Source organism: Quercus suber, unplaced genomic scaffold (genome assembly GCF_002906115.3).
Source record: "Quercus suber isolate HL8 unplaced genomic scaffold, Cork oak 2.0 scaffold_209, whole genome shotgun sequence".
NCBI classification, from domain to species: Eukaryota; Viridiplantae; Streptophyta; class Magnoliopsida; order Fagales; family Fagaceae; genus Quercus; species Quercus suber.
The window spans coordinates 825677-853577 of NW_027069667.1; the positions used below are offsets into that span (position 1 = coordinate 825677).

The 27901-nt window shown below is 36.5% G+C and overlaps 1 protein-coding gene across 1 annotated transcript; it reads right to left on the reverse strand.

Annotated features, from left to right (window-relative positions):
* Positions 1 to 632: 632 nt before the first annotated feature.
* LOC112001768 (E3 ubiquitin-protein ligase KEG) lies at positions 633 to 26512 on the reverse strand. Its single transcript, XM_024033946.2, has 16 exons — positions 25211 to 26512; positions 20814 to 21176; positions 20492 to 20722; positions 20106 to 20228; positions 19672 to 20008; positions 19417 to 19574; positions 17171 to 17328; positions 15374 to 15495; positions 15008 to 15142; positions 8384 to 8508; positions 8067 to 8171; positions 7737 to 7970; positions 3358 to 3691; positions 3056 to 3244; positions 2642 to 2947; positions 633 to 2290 (listed from the first exon to the last, which is right to left on the reverse strand). The coding sequence occupies exons 1-16, from the start codon at positions 25960 to 25962 to the stop codon at positions 1052 to 1054; spliced, it is 4911 nt and encodes a 1636-aa protein (XP_023889714.2). The 5' UTR covers positions 25963 to 26512; the 3' UTR covers positions 633 to 1051.
* Positions 26513 to 27901: the final 1389 nt, after the last annotated feature.

Here is a 27901-nt window from a genome sequence, read left to right on the forward strand (position 1 = left end):
CAAGCAGTACTAAGTACTAACATTATTGTTACCATCCATCTCCAGCACCACTGCTATTTCGCCTCCTCCGCCTTGATCAAAATAATTGCCCTACTATCATCTCTGATTGCCGATGTTTTTATACAGCCAATCTTTTAAGACAACCATGTTACTCCTATCACCGGTAGCAGCATCATGCTTTCACCACCACCTCTACCAAGATCATATTTTAACTATCAAACATATTCCTAATTTTCAATTATAGAAATGAAATGAAGATAATTACTTCTCTTTCATTTTTCAAAACACAAACATAGAAGCATCCAAATATAATCTAGTGTCATAATACATATAGTGCCACATCAACCATAACCTTTTTCATAATGGTCCTATGGAAGTGGAAGACAATCCTCCCCGATTAAAGGGTTTCCATGAATTTATTCAAGAATCCATTAAAGTGGGCTTTGTCTCCGGCTTGTTGAAATACAAGGCACTTGCATTTGGTGGGTCGTTTATGAACGCACTGAATATTGAATACCATGTTTCCCTAATGGCTTTTAAGTTAACATGTGTCTCAACATGACTTGGTCAGTTTTGCTTAAGGAAAATAAAGAACATCTGATCTGTAAGGCCCAAAGAAAGAAAGTCGAAGGTTGCGGAGAGACAAAAATGTAATAACTCACAAGATCAAAGGGTTCAATTTGTACAATGATATAAATAATCATATATATACCTCAAAGCTTGTCAACTACAAACATCTATGAAATACATATAACCTAATGCACCTTTTCTCTTGGCTGCCCTTGTATTCCCTATAATTAACAGTAAGGCAACCCAATTTCTCCCCCTTCTTTTGTCCACTGTCCATCCCTTGTACTCTTTTGTTTATTAACAATATGTAAATCCGGCCGTCATAGCGCCCATTGCAACAAAGGTATGGAACCAATGTAGGTCTCTGGTTGCACGGTGGAATAGCAATGGCTTCCAGCCTTCCACTTCTCTAAATGAGTTGAGAGGCCAAAAACCAATAGGGCTTAGGACACAACTGGAAGGAACATAGGTTGGAGGGTTGTCATGAATTGCCCATTATGCCAACCAAGCTCTCATCAAGAGCAATATCAGCAGGATCTCCAATCCATGGCCTCCCTTCTCTCCATCGAAACTTGATCCTTAACTTCCCATTTGCGTCTACCCCCACCACTTGTCCCTTACTCGCATGTGTCTCCATTCCCCATCCCCAACGTGGGGTCACCAGCCCTTCTCTAATCCTCACCTTGTCCCCTACTTTGAATGGCCTAACCCGTTCCATCTCCAAAGCCTTGCAAAGCCACAGCCTGTCCAAAAAGCAAAATGCCACCCATAGCTCTCCATCTTCCATACGGTGCACCACCCCAAGGCTTGAATGTCTCACCTCTCCCCATTGGTGGATTGGGGTTGAAACTGATGCCTTAACCCTAACCCAGTCTCCAATGCGAAGCTCCTCTTCTTCTACTAGGTCTACTTCTGATGGATCCAGCATCCAAGCTTTTGACCCAGCTGGAGTATATATTCTCAGCTTTCCATCAGCATCAATTGCAGATATAGTTCCAACACTTGCATGGCTGTGACCTGACCACCCAAATCTCGGCTGCTTCACAGAGAGTTTAACGCTTACCTTTTGGCCAACCATGAGCCTTTCCACTCTTTGCAGATGGGAAGTAGGCCCAACCCACCTTTCTTGCTCCCCACAAAACCCAACATAAGTGGTTCCATTCCATTCATCTCCTTCATACCCAATACCTTGCACTACACCAACGCTACCTGGCCCAATGGATTTCCAATTACTAGCATTATCTATCAATCTCACCCATTCTCCCACTTCAAACATTTGCTCTATCTCAAGATCCGCAGGATCTCCTTTCCACAACCCTGACAAACCAAAGAAAGCGACCCTCACTTCACCATCAGCATGGACACTAGTTATAATTCCTCGAGAATTAGGCTGAGCCCCTCTCCAGCCCCACCTTGGCTCAACCAATCCAGACCGGAACCGAACATACTGCCCAACTTTAAAGCACGGAACCTTCTCAACATCAGTATAATGAGTAATCCACTTCCCTTTACGGAAGCAGCAAGCCAACTCTAGATAACCGGTCTCTTGTACACTATGCACAATAGCTACACTTTCTTTTCCAATACTGTTCCAGTCATAACTTGGTCTAGTTCCCAGGCTTGGTTTTGAACGTACCCAATCACCAACTTCAAATCCAGAAAGTCGTTCTGCATCTCCAGGAGAAACTCTCCACAAGCTTTGTCGGCCAGTCACTCTCACCTACATAAAAATTACCAAAACTATTTATGATCCATAGCAACTTATTTGAAGAAAGAATCCCTTATTAACATTATTATTGCATGCATACAAACAAGACATGCTTCTACGTTAAGTCACCAATCACTCTGCATTAGGTGAAAGTGATGAATGGTTCCACTACAGCTTATAAGAAATAAAGCTTATGATAATGAAAAACACTATCATGCATGGCTTATTTTTCAGGATATTGCCAGCATACTGAAAATTGATTGGAGTGGATGATCAGCAAGGTGTTATGAGCAGAGAACGGTATTGGATATGAATCACTCAGTCAAGACATCAAGTGCAAAGGTATGATATAAGCATGCTTACATTCAAAGCCCCATCCATGTCAATTCTCGCAATTTTCCCAACTGTAGCAGCAGTTTCATTTGACCATCCAAGTCGTGGCTGAGTAACAGATGGCATCATGTGAATCTCTTGTCCTACTTCAAAACGAGGCACCTTCTCCACATCTGTCACAGAGCAAGAAAAAGGCTTGCTTCTGAAGCAGAAGGCAACTCCCATATCACCATCCTCCTCCAAGCTATGAATTATCCCAATGCTGTTCCTTGTAATGTCCTCCCACCCATATTTTGGAGATGGTACTGAAGCTTTTACTCTAACCCAATCCCCAACCTGCTCATGGAATCAATATTAAGACTTATGTTGGGTAGGAAATCAGTTAACATCCACCATGGATATTTAAGATCAAACATATAATAAGAATGAGCAGTCAGATATTACCTTAAAAGCTTCCACCTTTTCCATGTCAGAAGGATCAGCCTGCCATGGTATTGGTCGATCTGGTATTTCAATTATTAAGAGACCGTCATTCTCTATCTCGCTTATTCTTCCAACACTGTGATGTGTCTCACCCCCCCAAGCATATCTAGGTTCTGCAACAGATCGCTTGACACATACCCGGTCACCAATCTGTAAAATCAGAATGAATTAAGTGTTGAAAATATAAAAAAATAAATGTCATTATGGAGAAAGGAAGTATAGACTGTTTCTATGTAACAGAAAAACCAATCTATCTCACTAACCCTGAAAGGGGAGACATGCTCAACCTCCTCTGGTTCACAATGCCATGGATTTGGAAGATAGCACAATTCCAACAACAAACTACTATCTGGTCTGATACAATACACAATACCAATGCTCCCTGGTGTTACAGATCCTAAACCATGCTTTGCTGTTGTAAGAGTGGGGCGGATGCGAACCCAATCCCCAACCTTGAATTCTTCAACTCTTTCCATTTCTGCAGGATCAGCTTTCCATCCTCTTGATGCTCCAGGAAACCCAACACGCAGGATCCCATCATCATCTACACATAGTACAGTTCCAATACTGTCACGTGACTGCCCACGCCAACCAAACCTGATAATGACAAAATCAGCATCAGTTATTATTATGTGTAGTTAATTAAAAATCCAAACATACAGAGAATGATAGAGGAACATCAATCATATTAAATGATCATGCTTCAAAGGATGCATAACACAAAGGATTATAATGGATAGTGACTTGAAGTTGATGAGACAAATCTCCATGATTTATATCATTTTATTAAGATTGATACTGAAATTCAGTGATGACACTTTTGAAACAATAAACAAAAGGTTTTGATAACATTAGAAAATCATTTTTTTTTTTTGAGTAAATAATTCATTAAAGGGAATAAAGGGGCACAATGCATGTACACAGGAAGTAGAAGTGGGTATCTTTGTTGTGGAAGCATGATCCTATTTTTTTTTTTTTTTGATAAGTAAATGATCCTAAAATTCAAGACACAAAAGTTGTATTAAGGAGCACATATCTATTTATTTGTATATGTACATACACACACTCAACACAACAAAGAGACACTAACCTGTGGTGCAAATACAATGTCCATACAAAATCAAAAAGTAAAAAACTTCATTAATAATTAACATTAGTTACATATGAAGGGAGAAAGAGAGAGCAAAAAAAGGGAGTAATACCTGTTGGTAGTTATTTTCTAGAGGGAGAAAAAGACAACTGCTAAAAGGGCAGAGACATAGTAGGCGAGCTAGATGCCAAGAAATTAATATTTTTTATTATACTATCATATCACTATAATATCTTTGAGTCTTAGTTATCAAATCCAGAGAGCTAACTCAGAAGGAGATTGTTTCTATTTTTAATATTTCATTGGTAGTGAGTTTTAGAGAGAGAGAGAGAGAGAGAGAGAGTGTAAGTGTGTGTGTCTGTGTTGGCATCCTTTTTTTTCTTCTCAGTGCATCTCAAATTTTGCTTCTTTAAACTAACCATCTCATCTTTGTTCTTAAATCCTTGATTATTTTCTTTTTCAGTCATCTCTCTCTCAATCCTATCACAAGCTTTGGTCTATTAGTTTTAGGAAATTAAAAGCGTCTATAACATGCTGTCATATTTTTTATTGTTAAAGTTAAACACATGCACCAAATGAATTTGAACCCACGTCCTCACCTTGCTTCAATATCTGTAAGAGGAGAAAGTTCCATTTGAGCCAGCACCTTTTGCTTTATTATATGTTGTTAATTCAATCAGTAAATGTAATGAATTTTGTTTATCTTCAAGCAATCAACTTGTCAAATAACTGAAACACAAAGAATTCACAGCCAAAGTGAACTTCTCAAGACACTGGAGCTCATTATCTGAAAACAATTGCTTTCAACTTACCAAGGAACTTCCACAAAGGTGGCTGATAAATAACACACACACATATTCAAGTCTTAGTCATCAAATTTAGAGAGCTAACTCAGAAGGAAATTGTTTCTATTTATATTTTAGAGACAGCAGTGTTCTTTTCATTGGTAGTCAGTTTTATATATATATATATATATACAGAGAGAGAGAGAGAGAGAGAGAGAGAGAGTTTGTGTGTGTGCGTGTGTTGGGGATCCCTTAGGGGGTAATACAAAGCTACCTATAGTTTTGGAATAGTGAATTCACTTTTAAATGGTTTAATATTTTTTCCAAGGACTCTTTAAATGACTGGTATATGAAATTAGTATGCATATACACCATAAGAACAAACTGTGAATGCTTTCAGCAAATTTAAATTTCGTTACCATGAAATAATAAAAAAATGGTAATGAATATATGGGTGGGTCTGGTTGGGTTTGGCAGATTTGGAATTTTGTAACCCGAATCCAACCCGATCCGCTATCAAAAAAACCTTTTGTAACCCAACCTAACCCACTAAGCCCTAAAAACTAACCCAACCCGGCGAGTTGGGTTGGGTCAGTTTTGGCAGGTTGGCTGCATACCCCTACCCTCAAGTGTCTTCCCTTGGAAAGGTATATAGAGAGTTAACGTCCCTAGCCGTGTTTCTTTCTTCGTTTAGTGTGTAGCTTGGAATAAGATCCTAACGGGTGATAGCCTAAGATTGGAGGGCTTGAATTTTGTGGACTGGTGCATTATGTGTCAACACTATAGGGAGATGGTGGACCACTTACTTCCTCATTGTGAGATAGCTTATCAATTATGGAGCTTTGTTTTTATAACTTTTGGAGTGTCGTGGGTCATACCTAGATCGATTCCATATTTGCTTTTTGGCTGGTGGAATTGGTTGGGGAAGTATTCATCTCATATCTGGAATTTAGTTCCATTGTGCATACTATTGTATCTTTGGAAGGAACGGAATCGACGGACTTTTGAGAATTTAGATAGTTCCGGTGATCAGATACATGCTTCTTTTAGTGGAACTCTTTTTGATTGGTCTCGGGTTTGGGGACTCACGACTAGTGATTCTCTTCCTTCTTTTCTTAGCTCTCTTTCTCTTTTGTAATTAATCTGTTGTTCGGTTTTCTTTTATGTATTTTCCCTCTTTTTTTTTTTTTTCTTCTTGTAATTCTCTGGTTTGCTCTGTGCTTCTCTTGCATAGAGTAGCCTTTCATGTGTATATATATATATATATATTTTTTGATAGGTAAGAAAAAATATATTAAAAAAACTGCTAGATGCAAATTAGCACCAGCATAACAAAAGGCTACTCTAGTGACTCTCTTTTCCGGTTCCCTATTTGATTGAGCTAGGGCTTGGGGACTCACATCTAGTGACTCTCTTCCTCTATTCCTTAACTCTCTTTCTTTGTAATTAATGTCTTTTTATGTTTTTGCCTTTCGTATATATATCATTCTTACTTATCACCCTTTCGTATATATATCATTCTTACTTATCAAAAAAAAAAAAAAAGTGTCTAAATCAATCATTTAACATACAAAACAAACCATAAATGCTGACTTCAACCAGGAAAAGTATAACTTGCAAACTTTTTTTTTTTTAATAAGTAACAATCTTTATTAAAACAGCAAAAACTTCCAAGTATACGGGGGTATACAAAGAAAAACCAACATCAACATTTCCAAGAGCATAGCTCTAACAAATCAAAGAAAGAATAACAAGAGAAAGCTGAAACAGCTCTAACCCCATTCCAGCAAACAAAAAAAGAAAAAGGATTTAAGCTCAACAATAGACCGATTACAACCCTCAAAACATCAAGCATTTCTCTCCCTCCAAATGCACCACATTAAGCAATGTGGCACAATCTTCCAAATTGCAGCATAGCAACTTGAAATTTATATTTGATAGGTGAAAAGTTTAACTTGCAATTAATGGTGCATTAGACTTAAAAAGAAAACCATTAATCTAGGCTCCACAGATGAATATAAAAAAAAAAAAAAAGTGTCTAAATCAATCATTTAACATACAAAACAAACCATAAATGCTGACTTCAACCAGGAAAAGTATAACTTGCAAACTTTTTTTTTTTTAATAAGTAACAATCTTTATTAAAACAGCAAAAACTTCCAAGTATACGGGGGTATACAAAGAAAAACCAACATCAACATTTCCAAGAGCATAGCTCTAACAAATCAAAGAAAGAATAACAAGAGAAAGCTGAAACAGCTCTAACCCCATTCCAGCAAACAAAAAAAGAAAAAGGATTTAAGCTCAACAATAGACCGATTACAACCCTCAAAACATCAAGCATTTCTCTCCCTCCAAATGCACCACATTAAGCAATGTGGCACAATCTTCCAAATTGCAGCATAGCAACTTGAAATTTATATTTGATAGGTGAAAAGTTTAACTTGCAATTAATGGTGCATTAGACTTAAAAAGAAAACCATTAATCTAGGCTCCACAGATGAATATCATCTGATAATAAGCTCTTGAATTTTGACCCTACAAGTATCATTTTTCCTTTCTGATTACATGTTGCGCACATGGTAAATTCAAACTGTTAAGGAAGTAAAATGATTTGACATTCTGATGATAGAATAGCCTAATCTAAGGAATTAGATATTGGTACTAAACAAATAATTTCCAGCCCAAGCATGAGGAAAATACAATATCAACCAAAATTACTAAGTTAACTCAAAAGCTATAAATTAGCAATTATGCAAGATCAAACCTGGGTTCTTTGACATCTGGTTTCAGCATGACATGCTGTCCCCTGTCTAATGGAATCACTTTTATAACTTCATTTGCTAAAACACGAGCCTCTCCAGAACAAAAGGAAACAATGAGATTGTCTTTGTCTGGTACATTTTGCACAAAGCCCACACTTTTGTGCTTTGCACCTTGCCACCCATATGTTGGAGTTGTAATGCTTCTTCTAAATTTAACCCAGTCTCCCACTTCAAATCTAAAGACATTAGAAAATAAAATTATTTTAGTAACAGAAACCAGTTTAAGTTGCAACAATTTCAAAACAGAACTATATGCTTGAATTTCTTCTCACATTGTACGAGACAGATGAAGTCCCCTATTTATGAGTGCCTCCATCAGATCTTCAGAAATCCATTCACGGGGAAGAGCCTCCAAAAAGTCTCTTAGTGTCTTACCACTGTCATCAAACATACACATAAATCTCAGTAATGTTGTAGAGTTCAACTCTGTGTACTATCACATTGTAAAGCTCCCAATCATCATTAATAAACCATAGAACCATAAGTTTTAAGGCTAAATAAGTACATAAATTTGAAAGATAAGAATGCTTTGAGAATGTAAGTAAATCCCCGTGAAGAAGCAAATCCACGTGAAGTAACAGCTACTTGCCTGTGGTTTCTAACTTCAACAGCAGCATTTGGATTTCTGAGCATATCAATGAGCCATTCAAGATTTTCACGTATCATTCTTGCTGCATCTGCTGCTATGTGGAATGCATTGTCGCCTTCATCATCCTGATAAATGATGAGCAAAGAAACTGTACATTAGTGGACCACAAAAGAAAATTTCGCTTGGAAGCACCAGCAAGAGGATGGGATGAACTCATTATGCATTTCATAGTAACCTACAGTGAGTAAGAATAAATATGTCCCAATTATGAAGATGACTGTTGAAGCTTTTTTATTTTTCATAATAAGTATTATACCTTATTGAAGAGAGAAAAGGCTTTATAAACATGTACACAGGATGCATACATAAAACTCTCTTAAAGAATTACAATCTAAAAGAAAGAGAGGCTATAACTCTACAGGTGAATGCATATTGCTAGTGCCAAGGATAAGAGACACTCAAAATCTCAAGAACAAATATTTCTGCCCAATGACGGAGAGCTCTACACCATTGAAAGTGCAATTGTTCCTCTACCTCCATATTACCCACATTAGATATCAGGGGAGCAATATTCCAAACAATGGAGCTACCGTGATTGTTGGAACTTTTAAAAAGTAATAATAATAACAACTGCACAAAAAATAACATACAAAGTAGCCTGTAGGGTGGAATTGAGAGGTACAAAGGAATCATTTCCTAAATCTGCTGAATTCACTAAGAAAGTTGCAGAATTTATGTTTTCCTATTGCATTTGAATAACCACATGTTAGTACCTATAATGCAACCATTTATAAAGAGTCTTACAATATTAAAATATGCCCTGTGATATATATTCTGCCTAGTTATTACACATCAAGATTATCTCAAATTTTCTTCTCTCAACTTCCTAATACTTTTGAGTCTTTAAGATAGTTCTCTTGTGAATTGACATGATCAAAATTACAACTAAATAATATGATTTATCTGAATTTCTTCCCCTTTCAGTGCTAAGATTGTATGAGTTGTACCATCGCATTATACTCTTTCTAGAAGAGTTTAGAATATCCTAGTGTTGAGGTGTCATTGGTGAGGCATCCCCGATTGTCAAGAATATACTCTAATCCTTGTAACCACCAACTCTCCCATATATGTATAATATAGTGGCTGAGGGCTATATCAGATTTTCAGCTCCTCTTTTGAATCATCCTACTTGAATTCTCTTCTCTATAGTCTTCAATAACATGGTAATGTAGAACCAAAAAAAAAATAAGAAGAAAAAAAAAGGATTTGAGAGATTAGAAAAGGATGAACCAAATTGTTCAATCCTGCTATGATACCATGCTAGTGAGGAGAATATAGAAGAAAATTCAAAATGGTGAGGTAAACAAGCTTTCCCACCAGTCAACAGTATCAAATAGAATCTAAAAACAGGTCTCCTTCATTTCACTAGAGTTTGTATTTTGGATCCATAGAAGTGTCAACAGGGAAAGAGCCCAACATTCTAGCGTCCTCAAGGATATCAAGTACATACTTTCTCTAAGAAATTGATAACTTGCTTGGATCTTGCCACTTCAATTCCCAAAAGTACTAAATTTGCCGAGATCTTTAGTTTGGAAGTGTTGTTTCAATTTGACAATGCCTTCAGAGTTGTTTCTGATAATCGCTATATCATCCAAAAAAACAAGTAGGGTGTATCCAGCATCAGTGTGCAAGTGGAAACTAAATGAACTGTTTGACAGCAATAGAGACCAAAACCCAAGACAACCTTAGAAAACTCACCAAACCAAGCTCTTGGTAACTGCTTTCCATATAACGCTTTCTTTAGCTTGCAAACCATACCTGAATACCCCCCAGTGAAACAAACCCAAGTGGCTGCTCCAAACATTCTTCCTCAAGGAGATCACCAAGAAGAAATACAAATTTGGCATCCAATTGATGTAGAGGCCAGTCAAGATTGGTGGCAAGGAAAATCAAGACTTATATAGAACAGGTCTTGGTCATGAGAGAGAATGTCTCATCATAATCAATACCATAAGTCTGAGTATAACCCTTGGCAACTAATCTAACTTTGACTCTATCAACCGACCCATCAAGATGGAATTTAATAGTATATACCCATTTAAATCCAACAGTATGTTTTCAGGTAATAAAGGAATATGATCCTAAGAGTCATCCTGATGTACACCACTATACCATTACATCCAACCTTTGTTCCATGAAAGGACCAAGCACCTTGAAGTAGACTTTCATTTTGTACAAGATATGTTACTCAGTAGAGAAATCACTATACCAATTGAAAAGTATGAAGATCAACTTTCCAATAGCTTTACAAAGCCATTATGTGGTAGTCGATTAGAGTCTATACATTCAAAATTGGGATAATATGATATATATATATATATATATATATAACTACCTTTAGTGGGGAGTTAAAATTGGGATAATATGATATATATATATATATATATATATAACTACCTTTAGTGGGGAGTGTTAGAGAGCTAGTATTGTCTAAGTAATACCATTGAATTGTACTCTTCCAGAAGAATTTAGAATATCCTAGTGATGAGGTAGCCCCAGAAGCTCTCATTGTTAAGAATATTCTCTATTTCTTGTAACCAACTCTCCATATATAGTCGTTGAGGGCTATCTCAGACATTCAACTGCTCTATTTGAATCTAATATTCTTCTTGAATTCCCTTCTAAATATACTCCTCACTTATATTTAGACTACACATTAAAGTTCTTATTACTTATCACAAAACCCCAAAGAAACTTGACCTCAACCTCTAATATTTCACCCTATAAAAGATCAATGAGTACACTTACCAAGACACCAACACCTAGTTCTAGTCAAGAATGGCTCTTACAAAATGGTTACCTCTAAAGAACACCACCCCCCATCCCACAAAAAAAGATAAGTATATTTTATTTTTTTAAAGAAAAAGACCAGCATATAACATGCCATTGGCTGCATTTCATTTTGCACAATATGAAACAAATCAGACAAACCATCAGGACTAGAACTGTCTCCTAATCAGAGGTAGTTAGAACGGTAGCGAATTCTGGTAACTCTAATTTGAGGAAAGTTCCAACTATAATCTCCCATGTCTTGGCCAACCTTTCTGATTTCCATTCTCACAATAATGACTATTCCAAACCAGAAGCCATACTCTTTTAAGTAAGAACCATATCTCTAAATTGAAGGGAAGGAACGGTCTATTTCCTTCTTTACACCTTGCTGGAGTGGAGTTCTACCTTTAATCTTTTTCCTTGTTTTAATTTTTTAAAAATGCTTGATCTTTGTAATTTAAGTTTCTGATGTACTGTTTTTCATGTGCACCCCTGGTGTACCTGGTTTCTTATTTGATACAATTCCGTTATTTATCAACCAAAAAAAAAAGAACTGTATCTCTGAATTGTATGAGCAAGTCATGTTAATTTTTCATGAAAAGGCTGGCACCTCTTAGGAATGAAAGTAGCTCACTAAAGTAAAGTTCATTAATTAGACCAATTTCAGATCACTAATATGAACCTCAAGTACAACAAAATCAGAGCTGGATGGGAGAGCATCATCATGATTGATGGAAGCAAAAGAATATAAAAGATTAGTCTAGTATGTTGCAGTGATAGTCTGATAGATACCAATTCTCTTGAAGCAAAATATTGACTCAGATATGGTTTTGAGTTAGACATCCACAATGTACCAATAAAACTTCATAAGTTTGAAGAAAGACCTGCAAATTACAGTTTGCCCCTGCAGATAACAGCAATCCAACACATGACTTTGCCCCTCTGGCCAATGCTACATGAAGAGGAATTGTATTGTGCACATTTCGGATGTTCACATCAACTCCAGCCTCAAGAATGATCTATTCAACATTTCAAAAACAAAAGTAATTACAACTAAATAATATGATTTATCTGAATTTCTTCCCCTTTCAGTGCTAAGATTGTATGAGTTGTACCATCGCATTATACTCTTTCTAGAAGAGTTTAGAATATCCTAGTGTTGAGGTGTCATTGGTGAGGCATCCCCGATTGTCAAGAATATACTCTAATCCTTGTAACCACCAATTCTCCCATATATGTATAATATAGCGGCTGAGGGCTATATCAGATTTTCAGCTCCTCTTTTGAATCATCCTACTTGAATTCTCTTCTCTATAGTCTTCAATAACATGGTAATGTAGAACCAAAAAAAATATGAAGAAAAAAAAAAAGGATTTGAGAGATTAGAAAAGGATGAACCAAAGTGTTCAATCCTGCTATGATACCATGCTAGTGAGGAGAATATAGAAGAAAATTCAAAATGGTGAGGTAAACAAGCTTTCCCACCAGTCAACAGTATCAAATAGAATCTAAAAACAGGTCTCCTTCATTTCACTAGAGTTTGTAATTTGGATCCATAGAAGTGTCAACAGGGAAAGAGCCCAACATTCTAGCATCCTCAAGGATATCAAGTACATACTTTCTCTAAGAAATTGATAACTTGCTTGGATCTTGCCACTTCAATTCCCAAAAGTACTAAATTTGCCGAGATCTTTAGTTTGGAAGTGTTGTTTCAATTTGACAATGCCTTCGAGTTGTTTCTGATAATCGCTATATCATCCAAAAAAACAAGTAGGGTGTATCCAGCATCAGTGTGCAAGTGGAAACTAAATGAACTGTTTGACAGCAATAGAGACCAAAACCCAAGACAACCTTAGAAAACTCACCAAACCAAGCTCTTGGTAACTGCTTTCCATATAACGCTTTCTTTAGCTTGCAAACCATACCTGAATACCCCCCAGTGAAACAAACCCAAGTGGCTGCTCCAAACATTCTTCCTCAAGGAGATCACCAAGAAGAAATACAAATTTGGCATCCAATTGATGTAGAGGCCAGTCAAGATTGGTGGCAAGGAAAATCAAGACTTATATAGAACAGGTCTTGGTCATGAGAGAGAATGTCTCATCATAATCAATACCATAAGTCTGAGTATAACCCTTGGCAACTAATCTAACTTTGACTCTATCAACAGACCCATCAAGATGGAATTTAATAGTATATACCCATTTAAATCCAACAGTATGTTTTCAGGTAATAAAGGAATATGATCCTAAGAGTCATTCTGATGTACAGCACTATACCATTACATCCAACCTTTGTTCCATGAAAGGACCAAGCACCTTGAAGTAGGCTTTCATTTTGTACAAGATATGTTACTCAGTAGAGAAATCACTATACCAATTGAAAAGTAAGAAGATCAACTTTCCAATAGCTTTACAAAGTCATTATGTAGTAGTCGATTAGAGTCTATACGTTCAAAATTGGGATAATATGACATACAAATATATATATATATATATAACTACCTTTAGTGGGGAGTGTTAGAGAGGTAGTATTGTCTAAGTAATACCACTGAATTGTACTCTTCCAGAAGAATTTAGAATATCCTAGTGATGAGGTACCCCCAGTAGCTCTCATTGTTAAGAATATTCTCTATTTCTTGTAACCAACTCTCCATATATAGTCGTTGAGGGCTATCTCAGACATTCAACTGCTCCATTTGAATCTAATATTCTTCTTGAATTCCCTTCTAAATATACTCCTCACTTATAGTTAGACTACACATTAAAGTTCTTATTACTTATCACAAAACCCCAAAGAAACTTGACCTCAACCTCTAATATTTCACCCTATAAAAGATCAATGAGTACACTTACCAAGACACCAACACCTAGTTCTAGTCAAGAATGGCTCTTCCAAAATGGTTACCTCTAAAGAACACCACCCCCATCCCACAAAATAAGATAAGTATATTTTATTTTTTTAAAGAAAAAGACCAGCATATAACATGCCATTGGCTGCATTTCATTTTGCGCAATATGAAACAAATCAGACAAACCATCAGGATTAGAACTGTCTCCTAATCAGAGGTAGTTAGAACGGTAGCGAATTCTGGTAACTCTAATTTGAGGAAAGTTCCGACTATAATCTCCCATGTCTTGGCCAAACTTTCTGATTTCCATTCTCACAATAATGACTATTCCAAACCAGAAGCCATACTCTTTTAAGTAAGAACCATATCTCTAAATTGAAGGGAAGGAACGGTCTATTTCGGATCTGTCTATTTCGGATCTTAGACCTCTCCTTCTTTACACCTTGCTGGAGTGGAGTTCTTCCTTTAATCTTTTTCCTTGTTTTAATTTTTTAAAAATGCTTGATCTTTGTAATTTAAGTTTCTGATGTACTGTTTTTCATGTGCACCCCTGGTGTACCTGGTTTCTTATTTGATACAATTCTGTTATTTATCAACAAAAAAAAAAGAACTGTATCTCTGAATTGTATGAGCAAGTCGTGTTAATTTTTCATGAAAAGGCTGGCACCTCTTAGGAATGAAAGTAGCTCACTAAAGTAAAGTTCATTAATTAGACCAATTTCAGATCACTAATATGAACCTCAAGTACAACAAAATCAGAGCTGGATGGGAGAGCATCATCTTGATTGATGGAAGCAAAAGAATATAAAAGATTAGTCTAGTATGTTGCAGTGATAGTCTGATAGATACCAATTCTCTTGAATCAAAATATTGACTCAGATATCGTTTTGAGTTAGACATCCACAATGTACCAATAAAACTTCATAAGTTTGAAGAAAGACCTGCAAATTACAGTTTGCCCCTGCAGATAACAGCAATCCAACACATGACTTTGCCCCTCTGGCCAATGCTACATGAAGAGGAATTGTATTGTGCACATTTCGGATGTTCACATCAACTCCAGCCTCAAGAATGATCTATTCAACATTTCAAAAACAAAAGTAGGTTAATTGAACGTTAGAAAAAACAAACAAGAACTTCCAAGGTTCATATGCACAATTACACAAAAACGATATGAATTACCAACAATAACAACAAAGCCTTAGTCCCAAAACCTTGGGGTTGGCTATATGACTTGCCAACAATGTAAAAATAAATAAAAATGGTTAGCTACCTGTATAAAGTATTAGGGAAGCTACTTTGCTTACCTTGACCAACTCAACATCATTAGCCATTGCAGCTGTATGCAAAGCTGTCCGTCCATGTTGAGCATCTTGGGCTGTTGGATCTGCTCCAGCAGCAAGCAATGTTTGCACCAGTTCTCTTCCCTCTAAAAGCAGCAAAATGAGCAATTAGAAGAAACAATAATATGAAGTCAAATACTAAAAGTTTAAGAAATCAATAACAAGGAAAAGAAATAGTTCAGTGAAATCAATTTCCAATTAATACTTGGGGGGAAGAGAAGAGGAGAGCAAACATGCAAGCAGATAAACAAATTTTTAGGTCATTGTTCTCTAATATGATCCCATTGAGAAATGCTGATATATCAAGAAATTCATAGGAAAAATTCGTATTAATATATGCAAGCCATCTAAGCTTAATTTGATAAGACTATGATTGGCTTCAAAGTGCTTAAATTTTTTTTGATTGGTAAGTTTACACAGCTAAGCAATAGGCAAAGCTAAACCCTTTTTTTTTTTTTAAATCTGATTTGCATCAATGGTAAATAGCATGACTTCTTGAGAATCTCTTCTAATAATGAACATAAGATCCAGTAGGAGGAGATATAAGCCTCATGATAGCTAGATTTTTTTTTTAATCATCAATTTAGACTTAAACCTTTTAAACTTTTAAATATTCTTATCCCTCATAAAATTAATTAACATAAAACTATCCATTAGTTAGTTCTCTCCTTTGTCAGAGTATTATCTCACATAGGCCACAGCTATTATAGAGTTGAAAAATGACTTCATAACCATGTTTGCTTCACCCATGGATTTTCTCAGTTGCCATGGGAGCTTTGCCAGACCCAATATAAAATGAAGTCCCCTTGGATTTTCTCAGTTTCCCAGCACTGATGATCAGAGGTAAGGTGAGGGGTTGTGTCTCAGTTGCAATAGTGACTTTGCTTGGTTCCCCCAACATATAATAAACCATCCCCCCTCCCACCAGCCACCCCCCTGATTGTCTTAGGTTGGAGAGACATAAAGTAATTAGTAGTAACTAGGCTGGAGATACTGAGAAGTGTTGGTTCAGAGTTCCATCATAAAAATAGAAGTGTGGGCATGGAGATACAGAGAAGTGCTAGTTTGCAGTTCAATCAAAGCAATCATCAAAGTTTAGTCTATACTTCTTCATTTATTGTCATTAATTATTGTACACGCCAACATGTTCGTTCCAAAAAAATCCTGTTTTGTTTGCCTCTCTTCTCTTCTCCCTATTATAGTAGTAGTACTTTTGTTTTTTGGGGAGAAAAAGAGAGAAGGTTTTTTTGGTTGAGTTGGGGGGGGGGTGGGGCGCGCTCAAACAAGACCCATTCTACTCTTCCTTCTTTTGGTCCATGCCCATCCATTTCTGAAGTCCAATTCTCTTGTGCCATAAAAAATTTACAATCTATAATGTTTACACAATTAGGATATACATTATATCTGACATTTACAAGAAAAATACAGTTGTCAAATTATCAGCACTCAACAAATGTTGCAGGCTGCATTTCAACATAATTAACCTTCAAATGTTCTTCAGGGGGGAAAAATCACATATTTAAATGCCACAAATTGTGCTCCAAATCATCCCTAAGCCATTTTTTAATCCTGGTTGATAAAATTTCTTAGAAATAAAACATAAAATTTCTTAGAAATAAAACAAACTACATTTATACCCACATTTTACTTTCAAGAACTTATTATTTTCTTTTTCCAGCTATTTCATCACTTAAAAAGTACTTTCATATCTATATCAAACAGACATTTCTAAGATTCTAGCATTACCGATTCTAGCATTACCAAATTCATGATCTTTCTTTACAGCAGCTGCCATACACAGTGCAGTGCCAACTGGGCTTGGTATATCAATTGCATCAGCGATCTCTTCAATGGTTGCAACTTCCACCCACCTTTTGACAACTGTCACATTCCATGTTGCGACACACAAATGCAATGGTCTGTAGCATTCAGAGCATATTAATGCACAATCAAAGCTTTTAGGAAAAAAATACATAAATCTCATAAAAAATACTCAGCATTAACATAACAGCATTAAATATATCAAAAGGCAAAGAGGCCACACAAAAACCAAGCTGAAATTTAATTAAAAATAGAGAATAAAAATAAATTAAATTTTAATAAAATTAAATTAAATTAACCCTCCTAGAATTACTGTTAAGAATTCCACATTATTGCTAAAACTGAAAGCAAATGCTAATAAGCACATAATCTGACATCCAACCTACGGAAATACGGCCCTGGTTTGATTCATAAGAGGCAAGATAAACTAATCAATGATTCCCCAAGCAGAAGCTTCCAGTTTAAAAGAAAGTGGGAACAAATGAATTTTATACAACTCCGGTTATTAAAACCAAGTAAAAATCAGCACCGGCTTACTTGGGTAAGTGCCTCCTAATGAGCACTGAAATAGTAAATCCATCTAATTTCAGTGATTCAATTACAAGTGAGACAAAGAGAATGTGATTTCCAAAACAGCTGCAGCAGTCAGCTATCAGCAAACAGAGCAAGAAGGCTACAAATTATTTTGGTTGTGATTCCAATCCAAAATTTAAGCTACTAAACTCTAGCTCAAATGGCACATCTTTCCCTTGTAAGAGCATGGTAGAGGGTGAGGTTGTGGGTTCAAGACCCAACATGTGCATCTAATTACCAAAAAAATTGGGAGGAATAGAATTTTTACAAAGTATACAGGACAAATGGAGTATATCTCCTAAATATCCAAAAGTTAACAAACAGGATCAAGAAATCTAGAGGTAAAATTGAAGTTGCCCATTAGAAAGATGTGAATTAGCTGAAATCTAACTCCACTATTGTGGGGTTTATCTTCCAGTGGCCCATGCGTCCAAAATATGGAATGATGAAACTTAAAAGTTAGCTAAGGAACTAGATGACTTCCTCCATGTCAAGGTATCATTCTCCCAGGTGACATAAAGTCCATGGCAACCATAATGAGTAGAATGGATATTCTCAAAGATAGCAGTTCTCCCTATCAATTCTCCAGGTCTAAAATAACCCAATTGTCCCCCTTGAGGCCTGCTATTGAAGGTTTTGAGTCTGCTCCCCCTATTATAAAACCAGTCCCTTTTCTCTCCTAACCTAACATGGCAGCTCCCACCATGGGGCTTTCTATCAGCTTCACAGTGATTCTGTAAAGCTTCACATAATTTCATACGGATTTAATGTCTACAGGACTTAAATATTCTTTCTTTGGAATAGAGGAAATAAGGAAATTAGCAGTCAACTGTATGTAAAAATGTATGCAGCTATGTGTTATGTGCATGTACAAACATTTTTCATCCTCATCTTTTTGTCTGTGTATCTAGTCTGAACAAAGTAACAAGCCACCTCCAACGTAAAACAAAGCAGGAAATCTTCCCAAAGTCTCAGTAAATGTATCATAAAGCTAAACAGAGTCATTACCAGGGAAAAGAACAGCAACATGAACCAAAATACCCTTAGCAACTACAATCCCCTAGAATCAAATAAGACCACCCATGGCAAAAAGAATAAAGCATAATAGAAAAAATAATGTGCGGTTATTCATAGATCATTGTGCACAAAACACTACAAAAACATCAAAACCAATAAATGAGATTATAGCACACGCACACATGCACACATGCACGCACACACGCACAAGCAAACCTATGGAAAATATTAATTAAGCATAATAGATCTGAAACCCGTTTAGAAGAAGGCTTTTAATCTGATCTCTTCTTTAGGCATGACAAGATGCTATTTATTCTCTTTTATACGAGAATTAATATCATGATGAGTTCATATTGTCCATATATATATATATATGCAAATCCAATAATTCCATTATACAGAACAAGTAGGTCATGATTTTGAAAGTAAAGCAAATATCAGCTCATTTGCCATTTCCAAAAAAAGGTTAAATAATTTGTGTTTTCATTCCCATACCATCCCTTTTTCCCCTACAGATAAAAGAAAAGGAAAGCTGACTTTTTAATCTTCCTTTTCAACCATTTGAAGTAAAAGAAAAGATAATAACTTGTACTTACGTCAAATTTTTTGAATTCAAAACAGCCATTGATCTACAGCCTCCATTTTCCAATATGACCAGAGCACAGTCGGAATATTTCTTGGCAACAGCTCTGTGCAGCACAGATTCACCTTCATCATCCACTGCATTAGGATCGGCTCCAGCCAAAAGTAACTCCTGTAATTAATTGACATGTGAAACAGTAGAAACTTAAAGATCAGGAAGAAGCAAAAATGAATAACTATAATATGTATCCCATAAATTGAAGGCCTACACGCATGCAGTCAGGTTGACCATGGTAGGCACAAACATGAGCAACAGATGGACCAAAGCCTTCCCTCAACCTAGATCTCACATTAGCACCTCTTCTAATGAGAGCACGAACACATTCTGGCGATCCAGCTGCTAATGCAAAAACAAGTGGAGGATCCCCATCTTTATCCAAAACATCCACATTCGCCTCTCTGTACTCTAAAATAGCCTCAACAAGTTCTGCACTACCACGTCTACAAGCCAAGTGGAGAGCAGTTTGACCCTCAGCATTTTGAGCTTCTAATAGTGAATAGATTGAGCTGCTGATTTCTCCTGATGCAGCCTTCATAAGTAAGTCTCTGCATAAGAAAAAAGGGCATAAAGAGAATAACATACAAAGGCTAAGGATATTTTAGAGGAGCTAGCTCAGGCAGGTCAGTACCAAAGTGAACTAACCTAACACCACTCACATCACCTGCAGACATAAGTTGATGCAAATGGTTGGAGTAATCTTGAAAACCTTCTGGATCTGATACAGGAGATGGTTCTGTCGGAAGTCCAGAGATTTTAGCAAAGTCGCTGCACTCAGTTACAAAATGTAAATTTACATAAGACAATTAACACAAAATAAAATTCAGGCTAATCATATCAATCTCTCTCAAACACATGCCCAAATGCACGTGGCAGGAAACCAATATCCAAGCATTAGCTTTTATCTCAGTTCTTATCCAATGGCCCAATCAAGTTCAATTATCCACTAACAATTAAACAGACACAACCTATCTAAAAAAAAACAGACACAAGATAAGAAAATGTCACAATCAATATTTCAAATTCCTTACTTATCAGGGCTTGCAGGGGGGCTGCGTGGTATCTCTTTCAAATGACGGAGGAAAGTCGCTAACATTGCATTAAAAGTTGGTCTTTTTGATGCCTTGAACTGCAGGCATTCACCAATCATTTTCCACAATTCTCCTGGTATACCAACACCAACTACACTTGCATACTGTGGGGGCAGTTTTCGAGCCTTGACCACAGCCCGATAGATTTCCTCTGCACTTAAACCAGCCCACCTGCAGAAAGAATAGCAACTTGTAAGCCAAAACATCATGCATAGGAGAAGAAAAGAAAAAATTTAAAGTAAAAATATGTTGTTTCACATACGGGATGGAACCAGTGCACATTTCTACCAATGTACAACCAAAACTCCACGCATCTGACTCTGCAGATATACCCATTGCATCATCCCAGAACAGATTCAATGACTTTTTTACCGGTTCCCATGCCTCTGGAGCTGCATAATTTGGGCTGAGCATTGTGCACTCCATACATGAATGGATTTTTAAGGAATCACCCTCTGATCGAGCTTTCCGACAGGAAGGTTTCTTCAGAATGCCAGCAAGTCCATAGTCAGAAACCACTGCACGACCACTTGCATCCAAAAGAAGATTGGATGGTTTTAGATTCATACAAACAACGCCCGCCGCGTGTAGTTCAGCCACCCCTCGTGCAATGTCAGCCCCATATCTACAGTTGGCAACCACTCATTATGTCACGACAAGAGATGTAGACAGATAACAATTACCAATCTTAACTTAAAGAATCAAAATGTTCTGGCAAAACAGCTGGAACACAATTAAGTCTTTAATAATATCATGAACACTATTTAAAATAGTTACCCCAATCAACTATCAACTTGCAAAAATGGAATGGATAAACATATGGTTTAAGTTCATTTCATAAATTAAAATTTTGAGGAAATAGCAAAAACGCCAAATACATTGAAAAACCATTTTTGGCTGCTAGTGACAAACCCAGTAGATATCTTGCAATTGCTAATGAAAGTATATAAATTCAAGTCTTCTATACCATTTCTAGTAGTCTAAAATTTAGCGATTGACATCAGCATTTGCACAATGAGTTCTGAAAAATGACATACTTCCCTCCCCAATATGGGATTGAAGTAAGCTGCCACTTTGCATAAAAAAGAACTCCTTTATACTAGAAGCTGTCCCATGAATATCTTTAACAAAAGAAACCCATATTAACTGGGAAGTTTTTCTATTAATATCTAGTGATTTGCGGAATTGGAGATCTTTCCAGAACAAACTAAAACTCCCAATAATCATTAACACATTCTAACCGTTTGATTTCTGGCTGCTTGTTTGCTAATTTAGGCAATAAAAAAATCTGCAAATTTCACCAAATTAAATTCATATAGCAGGTACTACTGCAAACCAAAGCCTAATTAACACCATAAATTTGGTCTTAAATGGTATTGGATTGATGTTCGCAAAGAAGGGGGAAATTTTGAAATTTAAAATTTTTTTTTTCATAGAAATAATCAAATTCAGGTGTCTGATATGCTTTATTTACAATCACATTCAGATTTTATCTCTGGTGGCAATAATCAAGTATTATAGCCAGCTGATAGCTATAAACAAAAAGGTAATACAAACTTGAACATGATGAGCATCACCTTGTGAAACACATGGAACTTGAACAGATCTTAAGCATTCCATTATTTTTTTTTTTTTTTTTTAAATTTGGTTCCCATGCCTCTGGAGCTGCATAATTTGGGCTGAGCATTGTGCACTCCATACATGAATGGATTTTTAAGGAATCACCCTCTGATCGAGCTTTCCGACAGGAAGGTTTCTTCAGAATGCCAGCAAGTCCATAGTCAGAAACCACTGCACGACCACTTGCATCCAAAAGAAGATTGGATGGTTTTAGATTCATACAAACAACGCCCGCCGCGTGTAGTTCAGCCACCCCTCGTGCAATGTCAGCCCCATATCTACAGTTGGCAACCGCTCATTATGTCACGACAAGAGATGTAGACAGATAACAATTACCAATCTTAACTTAAAGAATCAAAATGTTCTGGCAAAACAGCTGGAACACAATTAAGTCTTTAATAATATCATGAACACTATTTAAAATAGTTACCCCAATCAACTATCAACTTGCAAAAATGGAATGGATAAACATATGGTTTAAGTTCATTTCATAAATTAAAATTTTGTGGAAATAGCAAAAATGCCAAATACATTGAAAAACCATTTTTGGCTGCTAGTGACAAACCCAGTAGATTTCTTGCAATTGCTAATGAAAGTATATAAATTCAAGTCTTCTATACCATTTCTAGTAGTCTAAAATTTAGCGATTGACATCAGCATTTGCACAATGAGTTCTGAAAAATGACATACTTCCCTCCCCAATATGGGATTGAAGTAAGCTGCCACTCTGCATAAAAAAGAACTCCTTTATACTAGAAGCTGTCCCATGAATATCTTTAACAAAAGAAACCCATATTAACTGGAAGTTTTTCTATTAATATCTAGTGATTTGCGGAATTGGAGATCTTTCCAGAACAAACCAAAACTCCCAATAATCATTAACACATTCTAACCGTTTGATTTCTGGCTGCTTGTTTGCTAATTTAGGCAATAAAAAAATCTGCAAATTTCACCAAATTAAATTCATATAGCAGGTACTACTGCAAACCAAAGCCTAATTAACACCATAAATTTGGTCTTAAATGGTATTGGATTGATGTTCGCAAAGAAGGGGGAAAAATTGAAATTTAAAATTTTTTTATTCATAGAAATAATCAAATTCAGGTGTCTGATATGCTTTATTTACAATCACATTCAGATTTTATCTCTGGTGGCAATAATCAAGTATTATAGCCAGCTGATAGCTATAAACAAAAAGGTAATACAAACTTGAACATGATGAGCATCACCTTGTGAAACACATGGAACTTGAACAGATCTTAAGCATTCCATTAATTTTTTTTTTTTTAAATTAACACAATCAGAAATTTAGCATGCAAGGAAGGAAAGTAGTATATCTCTTGACAGCTATGCCAGACCATAAACCCTATCTGTCTTGCAAATGGAGAAATTTGAAGTATGTTTTCTTAGAAAAGTGCTTCTAAACTGTTTAGGCACCCAATGAAATCTAAGGTTCCCAGAAGATCTTTTTACTTTTCTCAGTAAAAATATGAACTTCCAATGCTGCAATCAATAAGGTTGGGACTTGCAAAATGAATTCAGGGACATACATTCACAACATCGCTCTCTATCTCCACACCTCCACTTTTTTTAATGAAAATATGTACTTTTCCAATGCTTCAGCCAATTAAATTTGGGACTTGCAAAATGAGTTCAGGGACATATATTAACAACATTCCTCTGTCTCCACAACCTCCATTTTCCTTTCCCTCTCAAATATGAGATTAAGGCAAGCCTCACTCTACACCAAAAAGGGAATGAAAAGAAAAAAGCTTCTGCCTTACAATTCTTCTCAAGCAGCTATCCTATGAGCCTTAAAGAGTTTAAAGAGAATTTGAATCTTAAAAGTTTACAATTTCCATCAGTTTAATTTCCATGCTTAGGTTGATTTTTGTTATACTAGAAAATAAAAATTAATATCACTGAATGCCCTATTGAATGTCCCCCAGCATATTTATTTGACCAACAATGCTCATCCAAACTAGAAAAATAATTTAGTAACCTCACATTCTACAATAAGCCTTAGTGACAATAGCAACATTCTTAGAACACTTCTATCCCCACATTTTAGTGCAAAAGTAGGAGACCATGCTGTGGGGGGGTGGGGGGTTGGTGAGGAAGAAGCAGGACAAAATTGGAAGATTGAAATAGATGATATGAAGTGACATGTTAAACTTTCTAAAAGGGTTTTAAAGAGGGGAGCCTTATTTTTTTATTTTTCAAAAATGGTGTCTTCTAAATTTGGTGGGTTGGGACCTTGTTTCCTAATTGGTCACAGCATTTGCATTGAGCAGCAACTAAGACTAACAGAGAGGGTTTGTTGTAGTGTTGAGGTCAAATTCTCTATTTGATACATCACAATTCACACTTGGTACATTGATGCATACATCATTTGACTCAGTATCTTTACATTACACATATTCATAAAATACTCCAATATATACCATATAATTTAGCAATATCTAAAAGAAAACTTTGTAACCCACACTTGTCACAGATCCCAATCAAAAACTAGATAAGTGTTTTACACAGTCAAACAAACACACACTGAATCATGTTGTCAGCAAACACAGAAATCCTTTTTCCTTTTGGTGTTCATACTCACTTTTGCAATTACAAGTTTTTTTTTTATAGATAACAAAAAAATTTATTAAAAAAGAAGCCAACCCGATATCAAACACAACCACACCCATCTGGATTACCTCGTGTATACACATTACACTAATTGCAATAAAACAACAAAAGTTTTTGTCCCCCATAAAAGCAAATGCACCGAAATTTCAAATTTGCAATCACTTATAAAGCTTGCCTGACTAATCCAAACCAAGACTAATCCAACATCAAAATTCAACCTTTAGTCCCTAAATCCAAGTTGTTCACTAACCCACAAGAATTCAATCCACCAATTCACCATTTTGAGCCAAATTTTTCAAAAAAAACCCCACTAAGCAAATAATACAAAACCTTTTTTCTTTTTTTCTAACAAAAATTTAAGACAACCAACCAAAAAAAAAAAACACAAACACACAAACACAAAACCTTAGGATTTGCTCCAATGTAAGCCTTCCCTCGTTCCGCTGCATCTCGGACTGAACCGAACCGCAACACTTGTCCATCACAAGACACAAGCTCCTATCCATCCTCATTGCCCCATGAAAAGTGCACACATTTCTACACCACATGGAGGCGCGCCGCAGGTTCTCCAGCTGCCCCAGCACCCAATCCACATCCGTCTCCTCCGGCACCACCACCTTCTTCGCCACCACGCGGTGCCGACACCGCCCTCCCCCGCTGCCAATCACCGCCGCCCACATTTCCACCCCGGCCCGCCTACTCTCCCCTAGCCGCCGCACCAATCTCAAGTCCTGGTGCACCCCGACCTCAATCACCGGCCCACACCCGCCCGCCGCAGCCGCCGACGAGCTCGACGCAAGCGACCCGCGGCTACACCGTCGGTGGTACTCCACCTCATCGCCGTCGCCGCCGTCGCCGTCGCCGTCCTCGTCCTCGTCGTCGGTGTAGTCGCAGTCCAAATTCGCCGCGGAAGACGGAATCGGACCGGAGGAGCTGAGGAGAGCCAAGACGGCGAAGTTCTTCTTCAGAGCCTGAACGGAGTTTCCAACGACGGACACGTGGCGACACCGCGGACACGGGAGCGTCGTGTCCGGACACGCCAGGAACATCTTGGACAGACACTCCTTGCAGAAGCCGTGTCCGCATTGAAGCAATAGCGGGACTCTCTCTTCCTCGTTGTACCGCGTTTGGCACACCGAGCAGCACGGTACCTTCATTCCTATCAATTGAAAAAAAAAAAAAAATGGAGCTACGATAATCACAGAGAGAGAGAGAGAGAGAGCTTGTATATATATATGTGTGTGTAAATTATTTGAGCTTAGAAGATCTTAAGAGAGAGGTGGAAATGGTAGATCCATAAATGAAATAAGGAGAGAAATGAAAGGGGAGTTGGATCAGTTGAGCTGATAAAGAAATAAATCTAGAGAGAGAAAGTGAAGAGGGTTTTAGAGAGAGAAATGAGGGTTGATTGTAGAATAGAAGGAAGTAAGAGTAGAGATCAGTAGAGAGATTGTGAGGTGATTTGTTTTTGTTTTTTCTACTTTTGCTGTTTTGGGTTTTTTTTTTTGGGGGGGGGTTTCTTTCTTACTTTCTTTGCCTTTTCTTTCGGTTTCTAAAAAGTGGGCTATAGTTTAGTTGGCTTTGCTGAAACTTAAAACTTGAAATTAGTCCACACTGTTTTACAACTCACAAACCCGTTTCTTTAGGCTCAAGTGCTTCTTCTTCTTCTTTTTAAACAAAAAGAAAACACTTTTTAGTTTGTGTTTTGTAATGGGTTTTTGGTTTTGGAAGTGTTAAAGGGGTTAGGTGTTGTGCATGGGCTATATTTCGCAAGAGGAAAGAGGGCCTTTTTTTTTCAATCTAAGCCGTCCATATGGACAAACTCCAATGGGGTGTTGTGTAAAAAGATTCTATTCTAAAGTCATGATTCTTTTTGACATGAATTACGAGTAACTTCTTGATTGGATGATTATCTTACTTTTTTGTAATATTGTAAAAGGAGATTAGACAATGTTGTTGCCTTGGAAACTTCTTTTGATTGAATGTTTTATTGTTGTTGTTTAGGGTCATCCTAAATAATCAAAGAGTATAAATTAGACCATATATATCACTAAACTTTTATATAAGATTTTTGGCAATCTCTTTCAAATTTAACAAAATTATTATTATTCTATTGAATTGAATGTTTTATTATTTGTTTAAGGTCATCCTAGACAATCAATAAGGAAAGAGTATTCTCTAATGTTGTTTCTTACTCATCCAAACCTTTTTTTTTTAAATTGGATTCAGTGCATGTTTGGTACAGTTTGATTTTTAGCTTCACAATTGGGTTGTTTAAAAAAAATATAGGTAGAAAAAATAATTTAGAAAGATGTACTTTGTAAAAAATGTAGTTTCTAACTGTTAAAACAAGTTTTTTGCCTAATGAATACAATCTGTTTGATTTATTAATTTGTAGATGTTTTTATTAATTTTTATGCACTTGTATCCTTTTCTTATAACAAATATAATAATAATAAAAAAGTCATCTATTGAAATTGTTTTTAATAATGATTATTATTGGGTTTTTTTTTTTCTTCACCTTGGTGTTGTGTGATCACCTGATTCAGGATGACTAAAATTTACTACACTCTTTTGATTTCTTTAGTTTTACTCATGTACGTCGTAAAGAGAATAATATTGCTCATGCACTAGCAAGATGGGCTATTAAGAAGCCTAGTTTAATTGTTTGGATGGAAGATATACCACCAAACATTCACTAGGCTGATTCAGTCACTTTTGATTAATGATATTTGAAAAAAAAAAAAAAAATAACATTCACCAGGCTAATTCAGCCACTTTTGATTAATGATATTTGAAAAAAAAAAAAAAAAAAAAAGAAGAAGAAGAAGGAGTTCACTACTCACATCAACACTAATAGGTAGTTATTGCTAGTAGCCATAGTAGAAGTTTACACAAAAACAATAAGCCCGCCAATAAAGAATTTACGCAAAACTCATCAATAACATTGTTTGAAGCAATGTTATGAGAGTGGGGAGAGAGAACAACGCTATACTCATCTACCAAAGACAAGTGCTCCAAGCCCAAAGGTGTTGCAAGTGTTCTAAGCCCACGTTGCAACTTTTCTCTTGGGCCATTGTTGAAGTCAGAAACCAT